The 16,858-nt window shown below is 32.1% G+C and overlaps 2 protein-coding genes, 1 long non-coding RNA gene and 1 pseudogene across 4 annotated transcripts; 3 read left to right on the forward strand and 1 right to left on the reverse strand.

Annotated features, from left to right (window-relative positions):
- Window positions 1-2,356: 2,356 nt before the first annotated feature.
- Window positions 2,357-7,381, reverse strand: ERS (glutamate tRNA synthetase). Of its 2 annotated transcripts, XM_089623682.1 has the most exons (14): window positions 7,073-7,381; window positions 6,872-6,990; window positions 6,435-6,556; window positions 6,151-6,330; window positions 4,947-5,065; window positions 4,818-4,866; window positions 4,620-4,721; window positions 4,341-4,443; window positions 4,115-4,178; window positions 3,780-3,894; window positions 3,532-3,632; window positions 3,253-3,409; window positions 2,589-2,844; window positions 2,357-2,468 (listed from the first exon to the last, which is right to left on the reverse strand). In XM_089623682.1, the coding sequence occupies exons 1-13, from the start codon at window positions 7,312-7,314 to the stop codon at window positions 2,626-2,628; spliced, it is 1,692 nt and encodes a 563-aa protein (XP_089479808.1). In that variant the 5' UTR covers window positions 7,315-7,381; the 3' UTR covers window positions 2,357-2,468; window positions 2,589-2,625. The 2 variants fall into 2 exon arrangements, with proteins under 2 accessions (XP_089479808.1, XP_089479807.1); XM_089623681.1 differs by having other exon boundaries at window positions 2,357-2,844.
- A 937-nt stretch (window positions 7,382-8,318) lies between these two features.
- On the forward strand, window positions 8,319-9,588 carry LOC149389379 (uncharacterized). Its single transcript, XR_016301020.1, has 3 exons — window positions 8,319-8,497; window positions 8,588-8,674; window positions 9,343-9,588. It is a non-coding gene; the product is annotated as an uncharacterized LOC149389379 (long non-coding RNA).
- Window positions 9,589-10,723: 1,135 nt separating this feature from the next.
- LOC149389380 (uncharacterized) lies at window positions 10,724-11,884 on the forward strand. Its single transcript, XM_089622613.1, has one exon. The coding sequence runs from the start codon at window positions 10,724-10,726 to the stop codon at window positions 11,882-11,884; it is 1,161 nt and encodes a 386-aa protein (XP_089478739.1).
- A 576-nt stretch (window positions 11,885-12,460) lies between these two features.
- Window positions 12,461-14,745, forward strand: LOC149389381 (uncharacterized; annotated as a pseudogene).
- The last annotated feature ends 2,113 nt before the right edge of the window (window positions 14,746-16,858 follow it).

A 16,858-nucleotide genomic window follows, 5' to 3' on the forward strand; every position in this document is an offset into this window, starting at 1 on the left:
TCTTTTATAACCACTTAGACCATGATTTTGAAAAAAAAAAAAAAAAACAACAACAACAACTTCACAACATTTTTTACCTAACTTTTATTTTTTTACTTTTTAGACTATGGATTATTATTTTAGAGCTTTATATGACTCGTTTCGTACTCGTATTTAAATCATTGTAATAATTTTAGAACTAGATATGTATTATAAAAACTGGATAGCCGGTTTGTTGAAACCGGATATAAAACTGGATCCGAAATTTAAAGAATCGGATAACTGAATTTTGAATAACGGATACTGGATCGGATATTGGATTTAAGAAACCGGATAACCGAATTTCGGTTTTAGACTAAACTGGACCGGATATTGGACCGAACTTTAAAAAACCAAATATTCGGATTCGGATATAAAAAAATGTAAGAAACCGAACCAATCCGATCCAGTTTCAGCCCTAACCGTTGCTCATGAGAACTTTTAACATGGCTTATACAATCTCGTTTTTTGTTTTTGAGGTCTGGGGCACCTCTAAAGCTGTGAAATGAGCCGGGTCGAGCCGACCCAATCCATTTTAGAAACAGAAGGAAGGCCTGCACCCTTTTATTAGAGGGTCATGTTAGACCTTGGAAAGAGGACTTCAGGCCCTGACAAGGACAAAACACTTGACTATTGGGGTCGAGGTCTATCCTCAACTTTAAAAAAGTTCAAAACCAAGCCCTAACAAACTCAACCCGAACCCCTTTAAATAAGAAAAATTGATATTTTACTTACAAAAATTTATATTTTTTTTATCAAAACAACCATTCTTTTAATTAATAAAAATAATAATATCATTAATAATTCAATTTAATTGTGAAACCATTTTCGTATATAATTTTTTTACTTAGACGACGAGGCAGACAACCAAGTAGCGACAGGCGAGTGGCCGAAAAAATGAAGATAACGGAAACAAAGACGAAAAATGAGAGAAGAGGACAATGGAGGTGAATAAAGTACGATGAAGACAAAAAAGAGAGAAGAAGACAGAGGAGTAGAATGACGTGAGATGAAAGAAGGAAGTTTTGACGTCGCTCGACCTAAAAGCGATGTTAAAACTTTCTGTGAATCACGCAAGGTTTGAAATTTCGGGGAAATCGGACGGAAATCAGTCCGGAAATCATTTTTTTCAAAGTCCCGGTACCGGTTTCCGGTGTTTTCCGGGGAATCCTTCCACTTTCCGATTGTCTTTAGGCAAATTTTCACGCATTACGACGGAAACTTACCGGTACGTGGTCAAATACCGATAATTCTTAAAATCTGATGATATTTAGTGTTCTTCACGAAATTTGTCGTTAGTTTTTGATGATTTAGTTAAAATTCTTAGTTTCTAACTTCATTATCGTGTTTAATTGGAGTTAGTATCCATATTTTTTCAATTTTTTTGTTATATTAGAAAATAGGATTTAGATTTGAATGTGTTTTTTACTTTTTTTTTTTTTTTGTTAAATTAGTTGTAGAATATGAAATTTCATGTATAATTAGTTGATTTTTAACATGAATATAATCATTATTTTGATTTTGTACTTTGTATTGAACTATGTCATTAAGTTTGTGTGTTGAGCTATTATTGTAGATTTTTTCCATTTTTATCATATGTTATGTATGAATTTTTTAAAAATATTTATTCACTACATTTCTCTCGATAAGTACGGTATTTGAAGGTATTCCTAACAGTACTCTAACGGTACAATTTTCCTTTTCCTTTTCTGCTTTCCACGATATTCCTCTCGGATACCATTGATTACCAGTAAACTCTGAACCTCGGAACGATAACGGTAACGGTGTTTCGATCCTTGGAATCACGCTCTTACATCTCCCTCAAGGGACAAGCGAGGTAGAAAATTGCAGCTATAAGGTAAGTTTTTGTATATTCAATAATTTAATTGTCTAAAAGTCGCTTTTCTATTAAACAGAATAAAAACACCCTTTTCATATATGACATTGCGCCTTCTGGCTGGTTTTTCTTCGCTTAACCTACATAAATTAAGCAATTCATATTTCGGTATGTGTGGTAGTGTATCTTCTTTAAATTTAGTTTATTAAATTCTATTTGCAATAATATCAAGTTGGAATTGTCGTTTGTGAGTGATGATGCTCGAAGGAGAGTTCCCAGCCGGGAGCATATCAGCAGAACAACTTGAATTCACTCCACCGGTCTCACAGCTTTGATGCTTGGAATATTTACGGAACACCACAAAAATAAATAAATAAATTACAATAACTATGTTAATTAGTTAACGTCTGTGTTAGGAGATACCGATTCAATTCATACTCTTATTTTTTTGCTTACTCATATCGGTGAGTATATGAACTTGTCCATTTGCCGAACTCCACATACTTAAATCGGTGTTTTAAATCTTTCAGATTCTTATTTGCATCCCAGAAAACAATGTTCTCGTGTTCTTCTCTTCCAACTTTTCTCACCGTGATTCTCGGTTCAACAATGCCTATTTGTCAACGGAAAGGAAAACTCACACCATCAGAGCAACTCACATCATTTGTCTAAGTCTTTCAAGGAAACCATCTAGTGCCTAAAAAAGTACAAAACTGAAAGGAAAAAAAAAAACCTCAGATGGTCAAAATGCCATTTAAAACTGCAAGTTCTCAAGTCGATGCTGCCGCGACTGGCTGGTCCTTTTTTAATGCCTCCCAGTCAAGTTTCCTAAGAATTTCGAACCTCTCGCTCAGTGGGATGAACCCAGCTTGTGGGGCGACGATGTCAGTTGATCCAGCTTTGTGAAGCAAAGCGATGCTCATCGCCATTTCAGGGCCATGGAGTTTTCCTGTAAGCAACACTCGCAGGGGCATGAAAAGTGACTTCCCCTGTAAGATACATATATCGGTAAGAGTAACAATTATGTTAATGCTTTGTTTCGCAAGGAAAGGAAGTTCGAGAGGGAGAGAAATTGACTGTTTACATATTTGTTGTTTTGTAAGGGAAAACAAGGATATATGTTCTCTTTTCAGTGTTTTGGTATTAGAATAGTTTGATGGAAATTACTTTTGTAATAATTCTTTTACCACCCGTAAAATATATTAACTTTTTTTATACAAAGATGTGTAATTGTATTAGTATATGAGGGTACAATATTCGCTCCAATTTTCTTTTCGTTCTCTATTTATTTCAATTTTCCTCTCTAAATTTCCATTCACCTCTCTTTTGTTCTCTCCGACCGAACAACTAGTTGAGGATTTCTTAATAAATATGTGTGTGAGAGAGAGAGGGATGACCTTTCGCTTCTGCGATTTGCCAAAGCTTTTAACCCACTTTTGCCAGCCAGCAGGACCTTCTTCGAGGGCACTAAGGATTTCACCGCTGTCATACGCTGCAACGAGGCTGGCTGAAAATTCATCAAGCTTGTCTTCCAAGAAGGGTTTAGCTTCAGAACTGCAAAGAGAAAGAGCCACTGGAATTCTATCATCCATCCACTGACCTCACTAAACAACAATCCAAGTCTAATCATGTTCGAAGTTCGAACTAGATCAATATAGTCACAAAAGCGAGCTCACCTGGCTAAAGTAGAATGTAAAGGATAAGACAGCAAGTTAGACAGTAGTTTGTCTGAATCTGGTACCAAGTCTACCCCATCCTTGAGAAGTTGAAAAGCTTCCTATTGCACGAAACAGCAGTTTGTATTGGTGAGGTATAAATGTAGCTAAAATCTACCCAATACAACAATTTATACATCATTTCATCAAAGTTTATCAAACAGAAGTGCCATTGAGCGAGTATTATAAAACATGACTCTCTCACTCACTTCTACAAAAGTCCCTTCTGATTCAGTAAGGAGGCCGGTGTTTTTCCATTGCTCGCCTACAAGCTTTGAAACCTCTTCTGTGGGTATCACCCTCAAGTGTTGACCATTCATCCACCTTGGTTGCAGAAAGGAACAAACATTTAGCTAATTTTTCTTTTGGTTATATAACTAGTAACAAGAAATACAGCAGCAACATATGGTGATATGCTAACTTCTTGAGCAAATTTATAATACTAAAGAAATAAGATGAGGGTAAGCAAATAGGAACATAAAAACCCCCATCATTGCAAGTAATAGAAACTTTTTCCGCAATAAAAAGAGCATTGCATAATCACCTTAACTTCACATTGTCAAAAATGGCTCCGCTCTTGTTAACCCGACTAATTGAGAACTTTTCAACTGCAAAGACCAAGAGAGTGATCTATAAACAATCAGTAAGATATAAAATAAAATAAATAAATAAAATTAATAATTTATCCCAGGAATCGGAAGTCCATGAATCCGAGGAATGAAGAAGAGCTTAAGTAAAGGAATGAAAAACATGTCACTAAGAAGACTAACCAAGTTGATCAAGGGTGAAAAATTCGTTTTCAGTCCCATCACCCCAACCTAATAGTGCCAGGTAGTTCACCATTGCCTGGGGAAGGTATCCCATCTCCTTGAACTGTTAGGCAGCGTTGTCCATACGAGAGAGAGCAGGTACAAAAAAAAAAGAATTAACTCAATGTAGAAGAGGATATAGTTTCTAAACAAGTCTAGGATTGTGACCTATTTTAAAGCAAAATTTAGGAGTTAGGACCCACCCATAATGCATTGCATAAGCACAAGAAAACCCATTACCTGACCGACTGAAGTTGCACCGTGCCGTTTCGATAATTTACTTCTGTCTGGAGCAAGAATCAACGAAACATGGGCAAATTTCGGCATCCGGAATCCTAAAGCCTGTGTTGTTGAAAATTATGGTATTTAAAAGTCAACTCACCTCAAGTTGCTGGAAAAGAAATCATGTATTGAAATCCTTACAGGATTTGAACTTACCTTATATATCAATGCCTGTCTCAGTGTATTTGGCAAGTGCTCTTCGGCTCTGAAAGATTTAGACGCGCGGAAAACGGACCTCAGTCCAGACAGGAAGATAAAAAAAACATATAGAATGAGTAAGACTACCTAATGACATGTGAAATTGCCATGGTAGCATCGTCAATGGTGACACAAAAGTTGTACACGGGTTGTCCATTGCTTCGCATAACAACAAAATCTCCAAGAGTATCCAAATTCCAGCTAACCTTCACAACACTATGAACCAAAGTTAAAAGCTTGTACAACCATTTCAATGTCCGACATGATAATGAACCTTACAACACCAATAGTGCAATCAAACCTGGAAGCTAATCTCATGGTAAAACACACTCAAAATGCACTTTCAGGTACTGCAATTATCTTAGTTTCTAAATAAAAAAACAGACATCTGTTGAGTTCTTCTTTTATTCCTCAGTTCACCGAGGGGAAAGAAATGAGAGCTACTTTTAAGTTTTCAGACAAGTATAGTAATTAAAAGAAGAAAAAGTTGCACGAAAAAGATCAGACAAGCAACAAACTGGCCCAATCTTGCTAAGTCAGCAAAAGAAGAGGCCTGAAAGTTTTATAGCCGGAAAATAACCAAAAAGCTATGAGACTATTTTTAAAGAGAAACATATGATATATATTGAGAAAGTAAGCTTGACAAATACCCAAGACTTAAAATTACAAAAACCGCTGCTTTACAACTGTCGATTACACAACTGTTCCAGACAGAAACCATACAGGAGAGACGATTATGACAAAGACTACAGAGAGCTAGGCCAATCCCAAATCAAAACTGACAATGGAAATATTAACTCTGAACAAGATGTCTGAGAGCCAGAAGGTTGTAGTTTATTTTTTTCAAAAGCTCCCCTACAAAACATTACTTTTGATTTCTCACCAGTAATGCCATATTGGATTATAACACATTTGTTAAAATCCAAGAGAAAATAATGAAACTAACTGTTAAAAAAAACTTCTAAGCGAGAAAAGAACGAGCAATTTTTTTCATTTGTCTCCAATCATGACTTTTAGCTTTGAATATGATTTGAAAGTGTTTAATTGCGCAACACAAAATTAAAAATGTATGCATCTTGGTAAGTCAGTTAGCATATGAATAGCTACTTACTTGACATAAGAATGTTCACTTGACATGAGAATGTTGGTTAGTGACAAGACAACAGCTAATTTCATGATAAAATAAGCACATTAGCCGATCTATTTAGGAAAATCCGAGACGAAATCCTTAATAATTTTTTAAACAAGTTTTGGAAACAATTTATGAAATAGGAACAAAAATTGAAATTACCTCGCCTCGGATAAGGTCATTAATCTTTAGATTCCCCTTCGGCACACGAAACCTATATGTAAAAGGGGTTCCTTTTTCCAGTTCCTTTTGGACTTCATCCTCTGTTGCTCTTGGCCACTTTCCTGAGTATACAGGAGGTAGGTTCTTTAGTTTTGCAATCTCCTTCATCTTTTCTAATTCCTGGAATATAATGTTAAGAAAAAAAATACACCATTAGTAATGGAACAACGTCATTGAAACACACGCCTCAATCACCGGATTTCAAAGAAATTTATGTTTTTTACCTCGTTAGAGCAAAAGCAACGATACACATGACCGGTTTCCATAAGCTTCTCTGCATGTTCTTTGTACAAGGAATTTCTTTCTGATTGTCTATACGGACCATAGTCCCCACCAATATCAGGGCCTGAAAATGGTATCGTGAGGCACATAACATTTTCAAAACCGATTCAAATCACACACACAGACAAAAATTCAACTCTCTTGGTAAAAAACAAACTCAAAGGATACACAAAATCATTTCAGAACTAAACCAATCAAATGTCCAACCAAATTCGATATAACCCATTGAGGAATCAGCTCATCAAAACCATAAGATCCTATAGAGCGCTTGACAGCCAGATTTGTAATTCCGAGATTACGATATGAGTTATGTCTAACAGCCCTAACGAATCAAGTTAAAGTCAAAGTAATGAGAATCATATATGTGATTTATGTTTACCTTCGTCCCAATCAAGGCCAAGCCAAGACAAATCTCGTAACACAGCTTCCTCGGATTCTTTAGTAGACCTCTCCAAATCGGTGTCTTCGATTCTCAGAATAAACTTCCCTCCTTTCGACCTGAAACACCATCGCTCCAATACCATGAATAAAATAAACCCTAAATCGTTCCAGAGAGGGAGAGAGAAAGGGGAAATGGAACCTGGCAAAGAGGTAATTGAAAAGTGCGGTTCTGGCTCCGCCGACGTGGAGATTCCCTGTCGGAGAAGGAGCGAAGCGAACTCGAACATTTTCTTTGAAGGCGGCAGAAGCGGAGACCGAGAAAGTGCGTATGCGAGGGAAAGCATACGGTAACCTGGTTGCGTAGAGGAGGGAAGAATGACGCAGAAAAGGCGAAAGCTCGGGACAAACCCTCATCCATGGCGTTCCCACTAAGGCAGCCATTTTGAAAGAGAGAGAGAAGACAGTACAGAGGATAACGCTGACTCTACCCTCCTATTGGAAACTTAATAATAAAACCAAGTTTTTCTTACATTTTCATACGTAAAAAAACCAAAATGCCTTTCTCATGATCTCGATTCTCATCCATTTTTTTTTTAATAAAAAAATCTTTTAGAACTGTGCATAATATTAACTTCGAGTTTCCATGAAAAAGCTAAATTTGTTGCCAGATATAATATTAATTTGGACTTTTTACATCCCAAATGTATGATTTTTTGTTAAATAAGTCATAATGACATCATGTTCTGTAATATCGTGCAGTGTTTTCATGAATACACTTTGTATGTTGACATTATCAAGATTCAAACTAACATTTTTGTCTCGTATTTCTCATTTATACATTACTAAAAGAGAGTTTTTTATCTCTCACATAAATACTGTAGTTAGAACAGTATTTGTGCCTCCAATAGCATTTGTTCTTTTGGTCAATCGTCCAATACAATTTTTTCTCCTGGTCCCACATTCATTTCAAAACTATTATGTCTATCCTGTTTAGATAGCTCAAACTAAAAAAGTTGTTTTTAATTGTTTTTGTCATGCTATTGTGGTACAGACTTCAATATTCATCTTTTTATTTTTCTAATATTTTCTTGGTGTCTATCTTAATGACTGTCTATCTTCTACTACATATATATATTTTTATACTGTAACTCAAGCGGCATATTTGGTGGAGAATGATAACTCAAGCTAAAAAAAGCTTTTTAAATTGTTTTTGTCATACTATAGATCTTTGTGTAGTACAGACTTCAATGATTCAATATTTATCTTTTTATTTTTCTAAAAAAAAATTCATTTTAGAAACAACTGTGTGGTGTCTATCTCAATAACTATGTCTATCTTCTACGACATAGATATTTATTCTGTCTATAAATACGTATGTAAACTTTAATTTCTATTCACCATCTTATTCATCTTCATCTCTGCATATTTCTTTACTATACGCTTACCTTTATATTACAGCTATCATACTTTCCTATCAAACAATTATCTAAGTTAAGACTAATTACTTTTCTTACTCAATCTTGATCTTGAACGCCGGACTTAGTCCGTCGCACATAGTTTTCCCTTGCTTTTTAAACGGTTGGTCAAATACTTAAACATCTAAGGCGACACTATATTTGAAAAGGTATGTTAATCAGTTTACTGCAATCTTATATCCTTATTTTTTTCCCCTACTGACTTGCGCCATTTTTGTTGTCTAAAATATTATTTGTAGGGGCTGTGCTGACTTATTCTCTTTTGGACCTTTGCTCTCTAAATAAGTTGAAGTCTAAAAAAAATTGTGAAGTCTCATTGATCGAAGGTTGGTTTCTATACTTCCATTTTGACGCTATTTTTTATGCTTCTTATTTACACGATGTTTGGTCATTGCAAGTGTAATCTGAATTCATATCTGCGGAATTAATATTTTTTACTATTTACTCATAACCTTTTGTATGTCCGTCACGTATATTTGCCGTATTTGGAATAAATAAGCTGTTTTCGTTTCTTTTTTTAAACATGAATAAATAAGCTGTTGCCCAGATATGTTTTCCTCATATTTTATTAAACCTATATTTAAAGTATAAAGATTCATTGGAGTTATATACAACAACTTTAGAGATGAAAAAAATAGAATAAAACAGTGTACTTACGCATTGTATTTACTCAGAAATATTATATCATGCTGTTTAGATTCATTTATAAATCATAGTGTTATATTTCTTCACTTCAGTTAATTTGTTTTGTAGTTTTCAATTTATAAAACTTTCAATGTTCTGACCATCAACCGTCAGTTGGTATCTTTAGTTTATAGTATGAGCTAAAAAAAAAAAAAAAAAAAAAAAAAAAAAGTGCTCCCAAATTGTATCTTGCTTGCTTCTTTTAAATGCATATATTATTACTCTTTATTTTCTTTAGGTTTATATTTTGCTCCGTTGTTTTTTTTATATAATTTATTTATTAAATAATACATTTCTCTTATATTCTCAGGTTTGCACAAGGATTGTATTACACTTCGTAGTCTGAGAAATTTATTGCCAATTAAATCTTCCCTAAGCCTGGGATTATACTGTCGGCCTTAATATCATTGTTTCCTTCATATTGTGCAAGTAAGTCATTTCAGTTATGTGCTGCACAAAAGTTATCTAGCATAATGTTTTCTTATTAGTCACTTTTTTTTTCTTTCTGTAACATATATAGATATTCATCAAGTATAAAGAAAGTGTGTTAAATGTATTCTTTTGCAATTGATTTTTAGGACTGCGTCATATTTCATATTTTTTTACTAAAATATTAAATGACTACATATAGACATTCATAAAGTACAAAGAAAGTGTGTTCAATGTATTATTTTGCAATTGATATTTAGGACTGCATCATATTTCATATTATTTTTCCTAAAATATTAGTTGTATCATGATATGTTTCTAACTTCGTATTAGTACGCTTTAAAGTCCACTACAGAAAAGTAAATTCCGTTGGTAAAAGAAATAATAGTCGGTGAGCCTAAAATCATAACCGCTAAATCATTACATGGTAAATCCATTGAGCGAATTTTTTAATATATATTTTAGATCTTCAAATTTAATAATATTTAAATTAGCATTACAATTACTGACCAGTTTTCTATGCATGTAACTAAGTCTTTTTTTACCGTAATTAAAGGGATTTCTGTACTATTTCTTAAGAATACACCATGCTTACAGATTTTGCATTTGTAAATTCGTTTTTAAATATGTTAATACTTAATTAATCAGCGCTTTTTTAAATATAAATCTAAAATATCTGAAGAACTTAAATGTGATCTAATTAGTATTGCGATTGAATTAAATTTATAGCAAATACTTAATAAATTTTGCATCTATAATTTCATTCAATTCTATATTTTTAATATAACTTTACCATTATCCTCCTTTTTTTTTGTAGTTCCTTAAAAACATGGGAAAAAAAACGTGCACATCCATCTTCCAGTCAAGTAAAAAACAAACATGCTAAAACTAATAATATTAAAAAACGTATGACTGCACATAACGACAACTCAGATCTTGCTTATGAAATATCGAATTCTTCATGTCGCACTGCAGGAAGAGTTTCATTAATTTCTAATATGCAATTACTATCCCCATCAGTTATACCAACAATGAATACTTTATACATAGATATGGGAGACTGTAAATATTGCGGCGTTTTCTTCTGGGCCAACGAGAGTTCAACTGATACTGGTGAACCAACATATAATTTATGCTGTCAAAAAGGTAAAATAAAATTACCATTGCTGAAAGAAAGTCCACCTATACTAGATAATTTGTTGAACAGTCAATGTGGACCAGAGGCTGTATACTACAAAAAAAATATTTGTACGCTTAACTCGATGTTAGCTTTTACATCTTTTGGAGCAAATGTAGATTCAAACATTAATATTTCTCAAGGTCCATATGTTTTTAAAATAAGCGGTCAAGTACACCATCTATTGGGATCTCTACTACCCGTTGACAATGAACCACCACGATTTGCACAATTATATATATATGATACGGATAATGAGATCCAAAACAGATTATCAACATTTTCGTTCGATGACCCTTCAAGAGTCATGGCTGAAACAATTATTAAAAAATTAATTAACATGTTGGACGAAACGAATATATTAGTCGAGACTTTTAGAATGATACGAGATAGATACAGAGACACAAATGTTCCATACATAAAATTACGACTTTTAGGCCGAAGAAACTCTGATTCTAACCAATATGATTTACCAACATCAAATGATATTGGTGGCTTAATAGTTGGTGACATAGGAGAATATGAGAAAGGAAAAGACATAATAGTAGAAACAAAATCAAATAATCTACAAAGAATTACAAAATTACATCCCTCATATATGTCTTTGCAATACCCGTTATTGTTTCCTTACGGTGAAGATGGGTTTCGACCGGATCTAAAATTGAATACTGATCATTTAAGTAAAAAACCTATACGAAAAAGAATTCCAATGAGAGCTCTTTATTGTTACCAATTACAACAACGCTCCAATTTAAAAATTCCTTTACTAAGAAGTGGTCGATTATTTCAACAATATATAGTTGACGCTTATGCCTCTGTAGAAGAAGATCGATTGGATTTCGTTAGAAATAATCAAAAAAATTTAAGATCAGAAATATATCAAGGTATTCAAGATGCTATCAATAGAGGAGACACTGACGCTAACACAATAGGAAAAAAAATTATTCTTCCATCTAGCCGTACAGGAAACCCTAGATATATGATACAAAATTATCAAGATGCAATGGCAATTTGTAGAGAATATGGAAATCCTGATTTGTTTATAACTTTTACATGTAATCCAAAATGGCCTGAAATAATAAGAGCTTTATCTATAATTCCTGGTCAAAAATCTGAAGATAGACCTGATATAATAACAAGAATATTTAAAATGAAATTAGATCAAATTCTTTTAACCATAAAATCAGGAAATCTATTCGGACCAATCATTGCCGATTTATATGTTGTGGAATTTCAAAAAAGATGATTACCACATTGTCATTTTTTATTTTGGTTACATTCTGAAAATAAGATACACGATCCGTCACAAATAGATAAAATAATTTCCGCATAAATACCAGATCCTGCAATTGATTTGGTAGGATATAATATGGTGACTGAATTTATGATACACGAGCCATGTGGTCTTGCCAAAACAAATGCTCCATGTATGAAAATTAAGTATGTTCTAAAATGTTTCCCAAAAAAATTATAAATGAAACAACAATTGATGAAAATGGAATTATTAATTATAGACACAGAAGCACAAATCTTTATTCAGAAAAAGAACATATTAAACTAGATAATCGATTTGTTGTGCCTTATAATAGAGAATTGTGTTTAAAATTTTGTGCTCATATTAATACCGAAGTTTGCACTCAATCAATGCTAATTAAATATTTATTTAAATATTTAACAAAAGGACCAGACAGAATACGAGCAGTTTTTGAAGATAATATATGCTCAAACAATTTGGCAGAAGTAAATGTTACCGAAACAGATGAAATAAAAAATTATATTAACTGCCGTTACATTACACCTTATGAAACTATATGGAGATTATATGAATATCCTATACACCATAGAAAACCATCTATTCAACGACCTGCAGTACATTTACCACGTGCACAAAATATTACATATCATTCAAATCAACGTCTTGAAAATATTCTAAGTCAACCAGGTATTCAAAAAACAACATTAACAGAATGGATGGAAATAAATAAATTAGATGATGAAGCTAAAGAGCTTACGTATATACAGTTTCCAAAGAAATGGGTTTGGAACGACAGAGACAAAATATGGACTCGAAGACATCTCGGTCATGCAATTGGACGAACATATTACGTACATCCAAATTCTGGAGAATTATATTATTTAAGATTACTTCTTAATCACAAAAGAGGTTCTACTAGCTTTGAATCCCTACGAACAATTAATGACGTCAAATATCCAACATTCCAATCAGCATGTAATGCTCTTGGATTATTAGGTGATGATAAAGAATGGGATGACTCAATTTTGGAAGCTGCATTCATGTCATCATCAATTCAATTAAGACAATTATTTATTCTAATTCTTTTATTTTGTAATGTAAATGATCCAATAAAATTATTTGAGAAACATTGAAAACTCATGACAGATGATATCAAATATAAAATTTGTAAACTATTTAACAATAAATCTTTTATAATACCTGAACATGAATTATATGATTATGTACTATATGAAATAGAAAAACTATTAAATATGAATTCGTCAAGTTTGAAACACTACAATTTACCCTTACCAAAAGACTCATTGATTGATGATTTGAATAACAAGCTCTTAAGAGATGAATTAAATTATGATACAAATCAATTAAAAGAAGATAGTTTGAAATTAGCTTCTCGACTAAATGAAGAGCAAAAAGACATATATGAAATTTTTTTGGCTTCAGTTACAAACCACAACCAAAAATTATTCTTTATTTCTGGACATGGAGGAACAGGGAAAACATATTTATGGAACACTATAATTAGTAAACTAAGATCAGATAAGAAAATTGTTTTAGCTGTTGCGTCATCCGGTATAGCATCTTTATTACTTCCAAAAGGGAGAACCGCACATTCTAGATTTAAAATACCATTATCGGTGGATAAATTTTCTACATGTTATATAAAAAAACAAACACAATTAGCAAAATTAATTGAAAAAACATCGCTTATATTATGGGATGAAGCCCCAATGAATAACAAATATTGTTTTGAAGCCTTAGATAAAACATTGCAAGATTTGAAAAATAAATTTGACACACCATTTGGAGGAATGACTATAGTATTGGGTGGCGATTTTTGTCAGATTCTACCCATTATAACATCTGGATCTAAAGCACATATAATTGATGCAACCTTAACTAATTCTTACCTGTGGCCGCATTTTGATAACTTAACACTAACAAAAAATATGCGACTAACACGAAATAATATATCACCATTAGAAAAAGACGCAATTTCTGAATTTTCAACGTGGATTTCAAACATTGCTGACGGTAACATAGAAGGAATCAAAGATTTAGATAACGAAGATGCCACATGGATTGAAATTCCAGAAAAATTCCTATTACATTACCATTCGAACCCAATTCAAATGATTGTCAATTCAATCTACACTGATTTCAATACTTATTTCAATGACATTGAATATTTAAAACAACGCACTATTGTAGCCCCTAAAAATAAAACTGTTGATCAAATAAATTAGTACATATTATCGTTAGTACCATGTGATTCAAAAATTTACTATAGTTATGATACAATTTTGCCATCTTATGGAAATATTGAAGAATTAGATCTTTTGTATCCACAAGAATTTTTAAATACAATGAATTTCAATGGAATACCACCACATGAATTAAATTTGAAAGTAGGAACACCCATCATGTTACTACGCAATTTAAATCAATCTTAAGGATTGTGTAATGGAACAAGACTACTAATCACTCAATTAACTAACAAGATAATTGAAGGCCAAATAATCAACTCCGATCATTCTAATGAGAAAGTATATATTCCTAGAATAGAAATGACTATACATGAATCGAAATGGCCTTTCACTTTAAAAAGAAGACAATTTCCTGTCAAACTTTCGTACGCCATGACAATAAATAAAAGCCAAAGACAATCCCTTGATAAAATTGGTCTATATATAGAAAATGAAATTTTTACTCATGGTCAATTATACGTGGCTTTATCCAGAGTCAAATCACCAAATGGATTGTTCATATTGATTCATGAATCCATGGATAAATATCCAAATCATGTAAAAAATATTGTATATAAAGAAATTCTTCGTAATACCAAAAAATAAAAAAACCATATAGTTAATATTAAATGTTATATAAAAATAACATGCATTATTGTTTATAATTTAAAAAAATAAGAATTACTAATCAAATAAATATGGGCAATGAATGTTAAAATACGATGTTCACTAAATTCTTCTAGAGTGGTGTCAAGAAACGGTCGAGGACCTGCCGAATTATAGGACACCACTACGTTTTAATTGATGAAAATATCATGACGACGTTGACATTGAGAAAGATGTAAGTGCATGTAACACTATTAAAACGTCCAAGATTATATATTCTGTGTTATCATTGAATGTGAAATAGTATACTAATTTTTTTTTATTTATCTCTTATAATTACAGCATGAAACTATACATGTGGCAATCGAAGTTCCAGTTGCCGAAATTGTATTATTATCATAAGCGTAATGTCCATTTCCACAACTGTTGTTAGAAAAGCTTTATAACGACTCCACCACTCAGGTTTGATTTTTAAATACACCCATCTTTCATATACAATTCACAACTTTGATATTTTAGCTGTCCAATATCTTTTAATCAATATCATTATTTAATATATATTATTAATTATTTAATTTTTTACTTCATATTTTATTTTGCAGATTGCATTGTGTGGACGCCGCTTTATACGTGTTTTTCAATAGTCGAGACTTATTTTTCACCGTTATGATGTATAAAACCATATATATTTATGTACATCTTTTTTCTTCAACATACTTTGCAGATACAAATTTAATTTACCTGGTTGTAAATGCAATATTTTCATTCTCTTATGAAGTCCTTGGACATCTTTGATAAATATAAAAACAACACCCGATGCAATATTTAATCAAACAAAACCACATTTTGCCGCTACGGAGGATATTTCTAAATAAATTATTTTCATAGGTTTTAGATAAATTCAGGTACGTATATTGCGATAGACTAAAAGTTAAAACTAATAAATCGTTGTATTCCTATAATTACTTATCAAATTAAAAAAAAAAAAATTATTCAATTCGCTTGATTACATTTGTTTGGCTTCTTAAAATTTGGCACGTGAGACCATAAAGATAAATATACATTATGCTTAACTCTTAAACTTCAACTTTATCTATAATGGTTTCCAAATTCCCATTACAAAAGTTGTGTCAGAGCCAAATAATTAACTCTCATGCCTCAGCCAACTTTGTACGCAACCCATTTTTCTAAATACTTTTCATACTTATCTCTAACACTCTGTAACAAATTTCTTATTAATCTTTTCAGTCTCAGTCTCAGAAACACAAAAAAAAAACCATTACTCTACTGAACTACGCTTCAATCATCACAGGTTTGCATTATTATTTCTATTCAAGATTACTTCATTCAAATTCTTATATTCTAAAAAATTATCTACGAAAATAATTGAAACCTTCAATATTCTTTTATGAAAAATCTCAACTTTTGAAGATCTCTGTTTCTACTATTACATTATAATATGAATTCCACAAATCTACCCATGCAAACCTCTGAGTTGTTTATTTTAGCTTCGTTCCGAATTTCCATTTTGGTGTTATTTTAACAACAACAACAACAACAACAACAACAACAACAACAACAACAACAATAATAATAATAATTTAGTAACACAAATGAACCTATAAGATTTAGATGTAGCCACATTTTGATGAAGTTTTGTATGTCATGTTATGTTATGTATTTGCAGAACTACAAAGACCTCATAACACTAATATGAGGTATCGAATTGGACGACAACTTCATAACTATGTTACAGAGCTGTTTTTGGATAAACAATATAATATATATAGATATATGTATACACATATATAAGTTTATGTAAATAGGAAACATAACTAAAAACAGATGTTACCTTTTGTTAGCCGTGAACTTCCACTAAATAAGTAGTATCAACTACTACTCGCCAAATCTTCAAGGATCTGTATGCTTCATAATTATGTCTAATAAAGGTTTATATAAGAGTACAAGTAGCAGCAAAATAGAATGAATTTTGTAGGTAAAAACTAAACTATCATTGGTTTTGAATTTGAACGTATCATTATTTAATTCCATTATACTTATTATATATGTTTTATTTCTCATTTTCTACTGACTACACTTCTCAACCAAAAGG

Source organism: Urtica dioica, chromosome 8 (assembly GCF_054948205.1).
Source record: "Urtica dioica subsp. dioica isolate 48M chromosome 8, U.dioica_male_clone48M_v1_H2, whole genome shotgun sequence".
Lineage (NCBI taxonomy): Eukaryota > Viridiplantae > Streptophyta > Magnoliopsida > Rosales > Urticaceae > Urtica > Urtica dioica.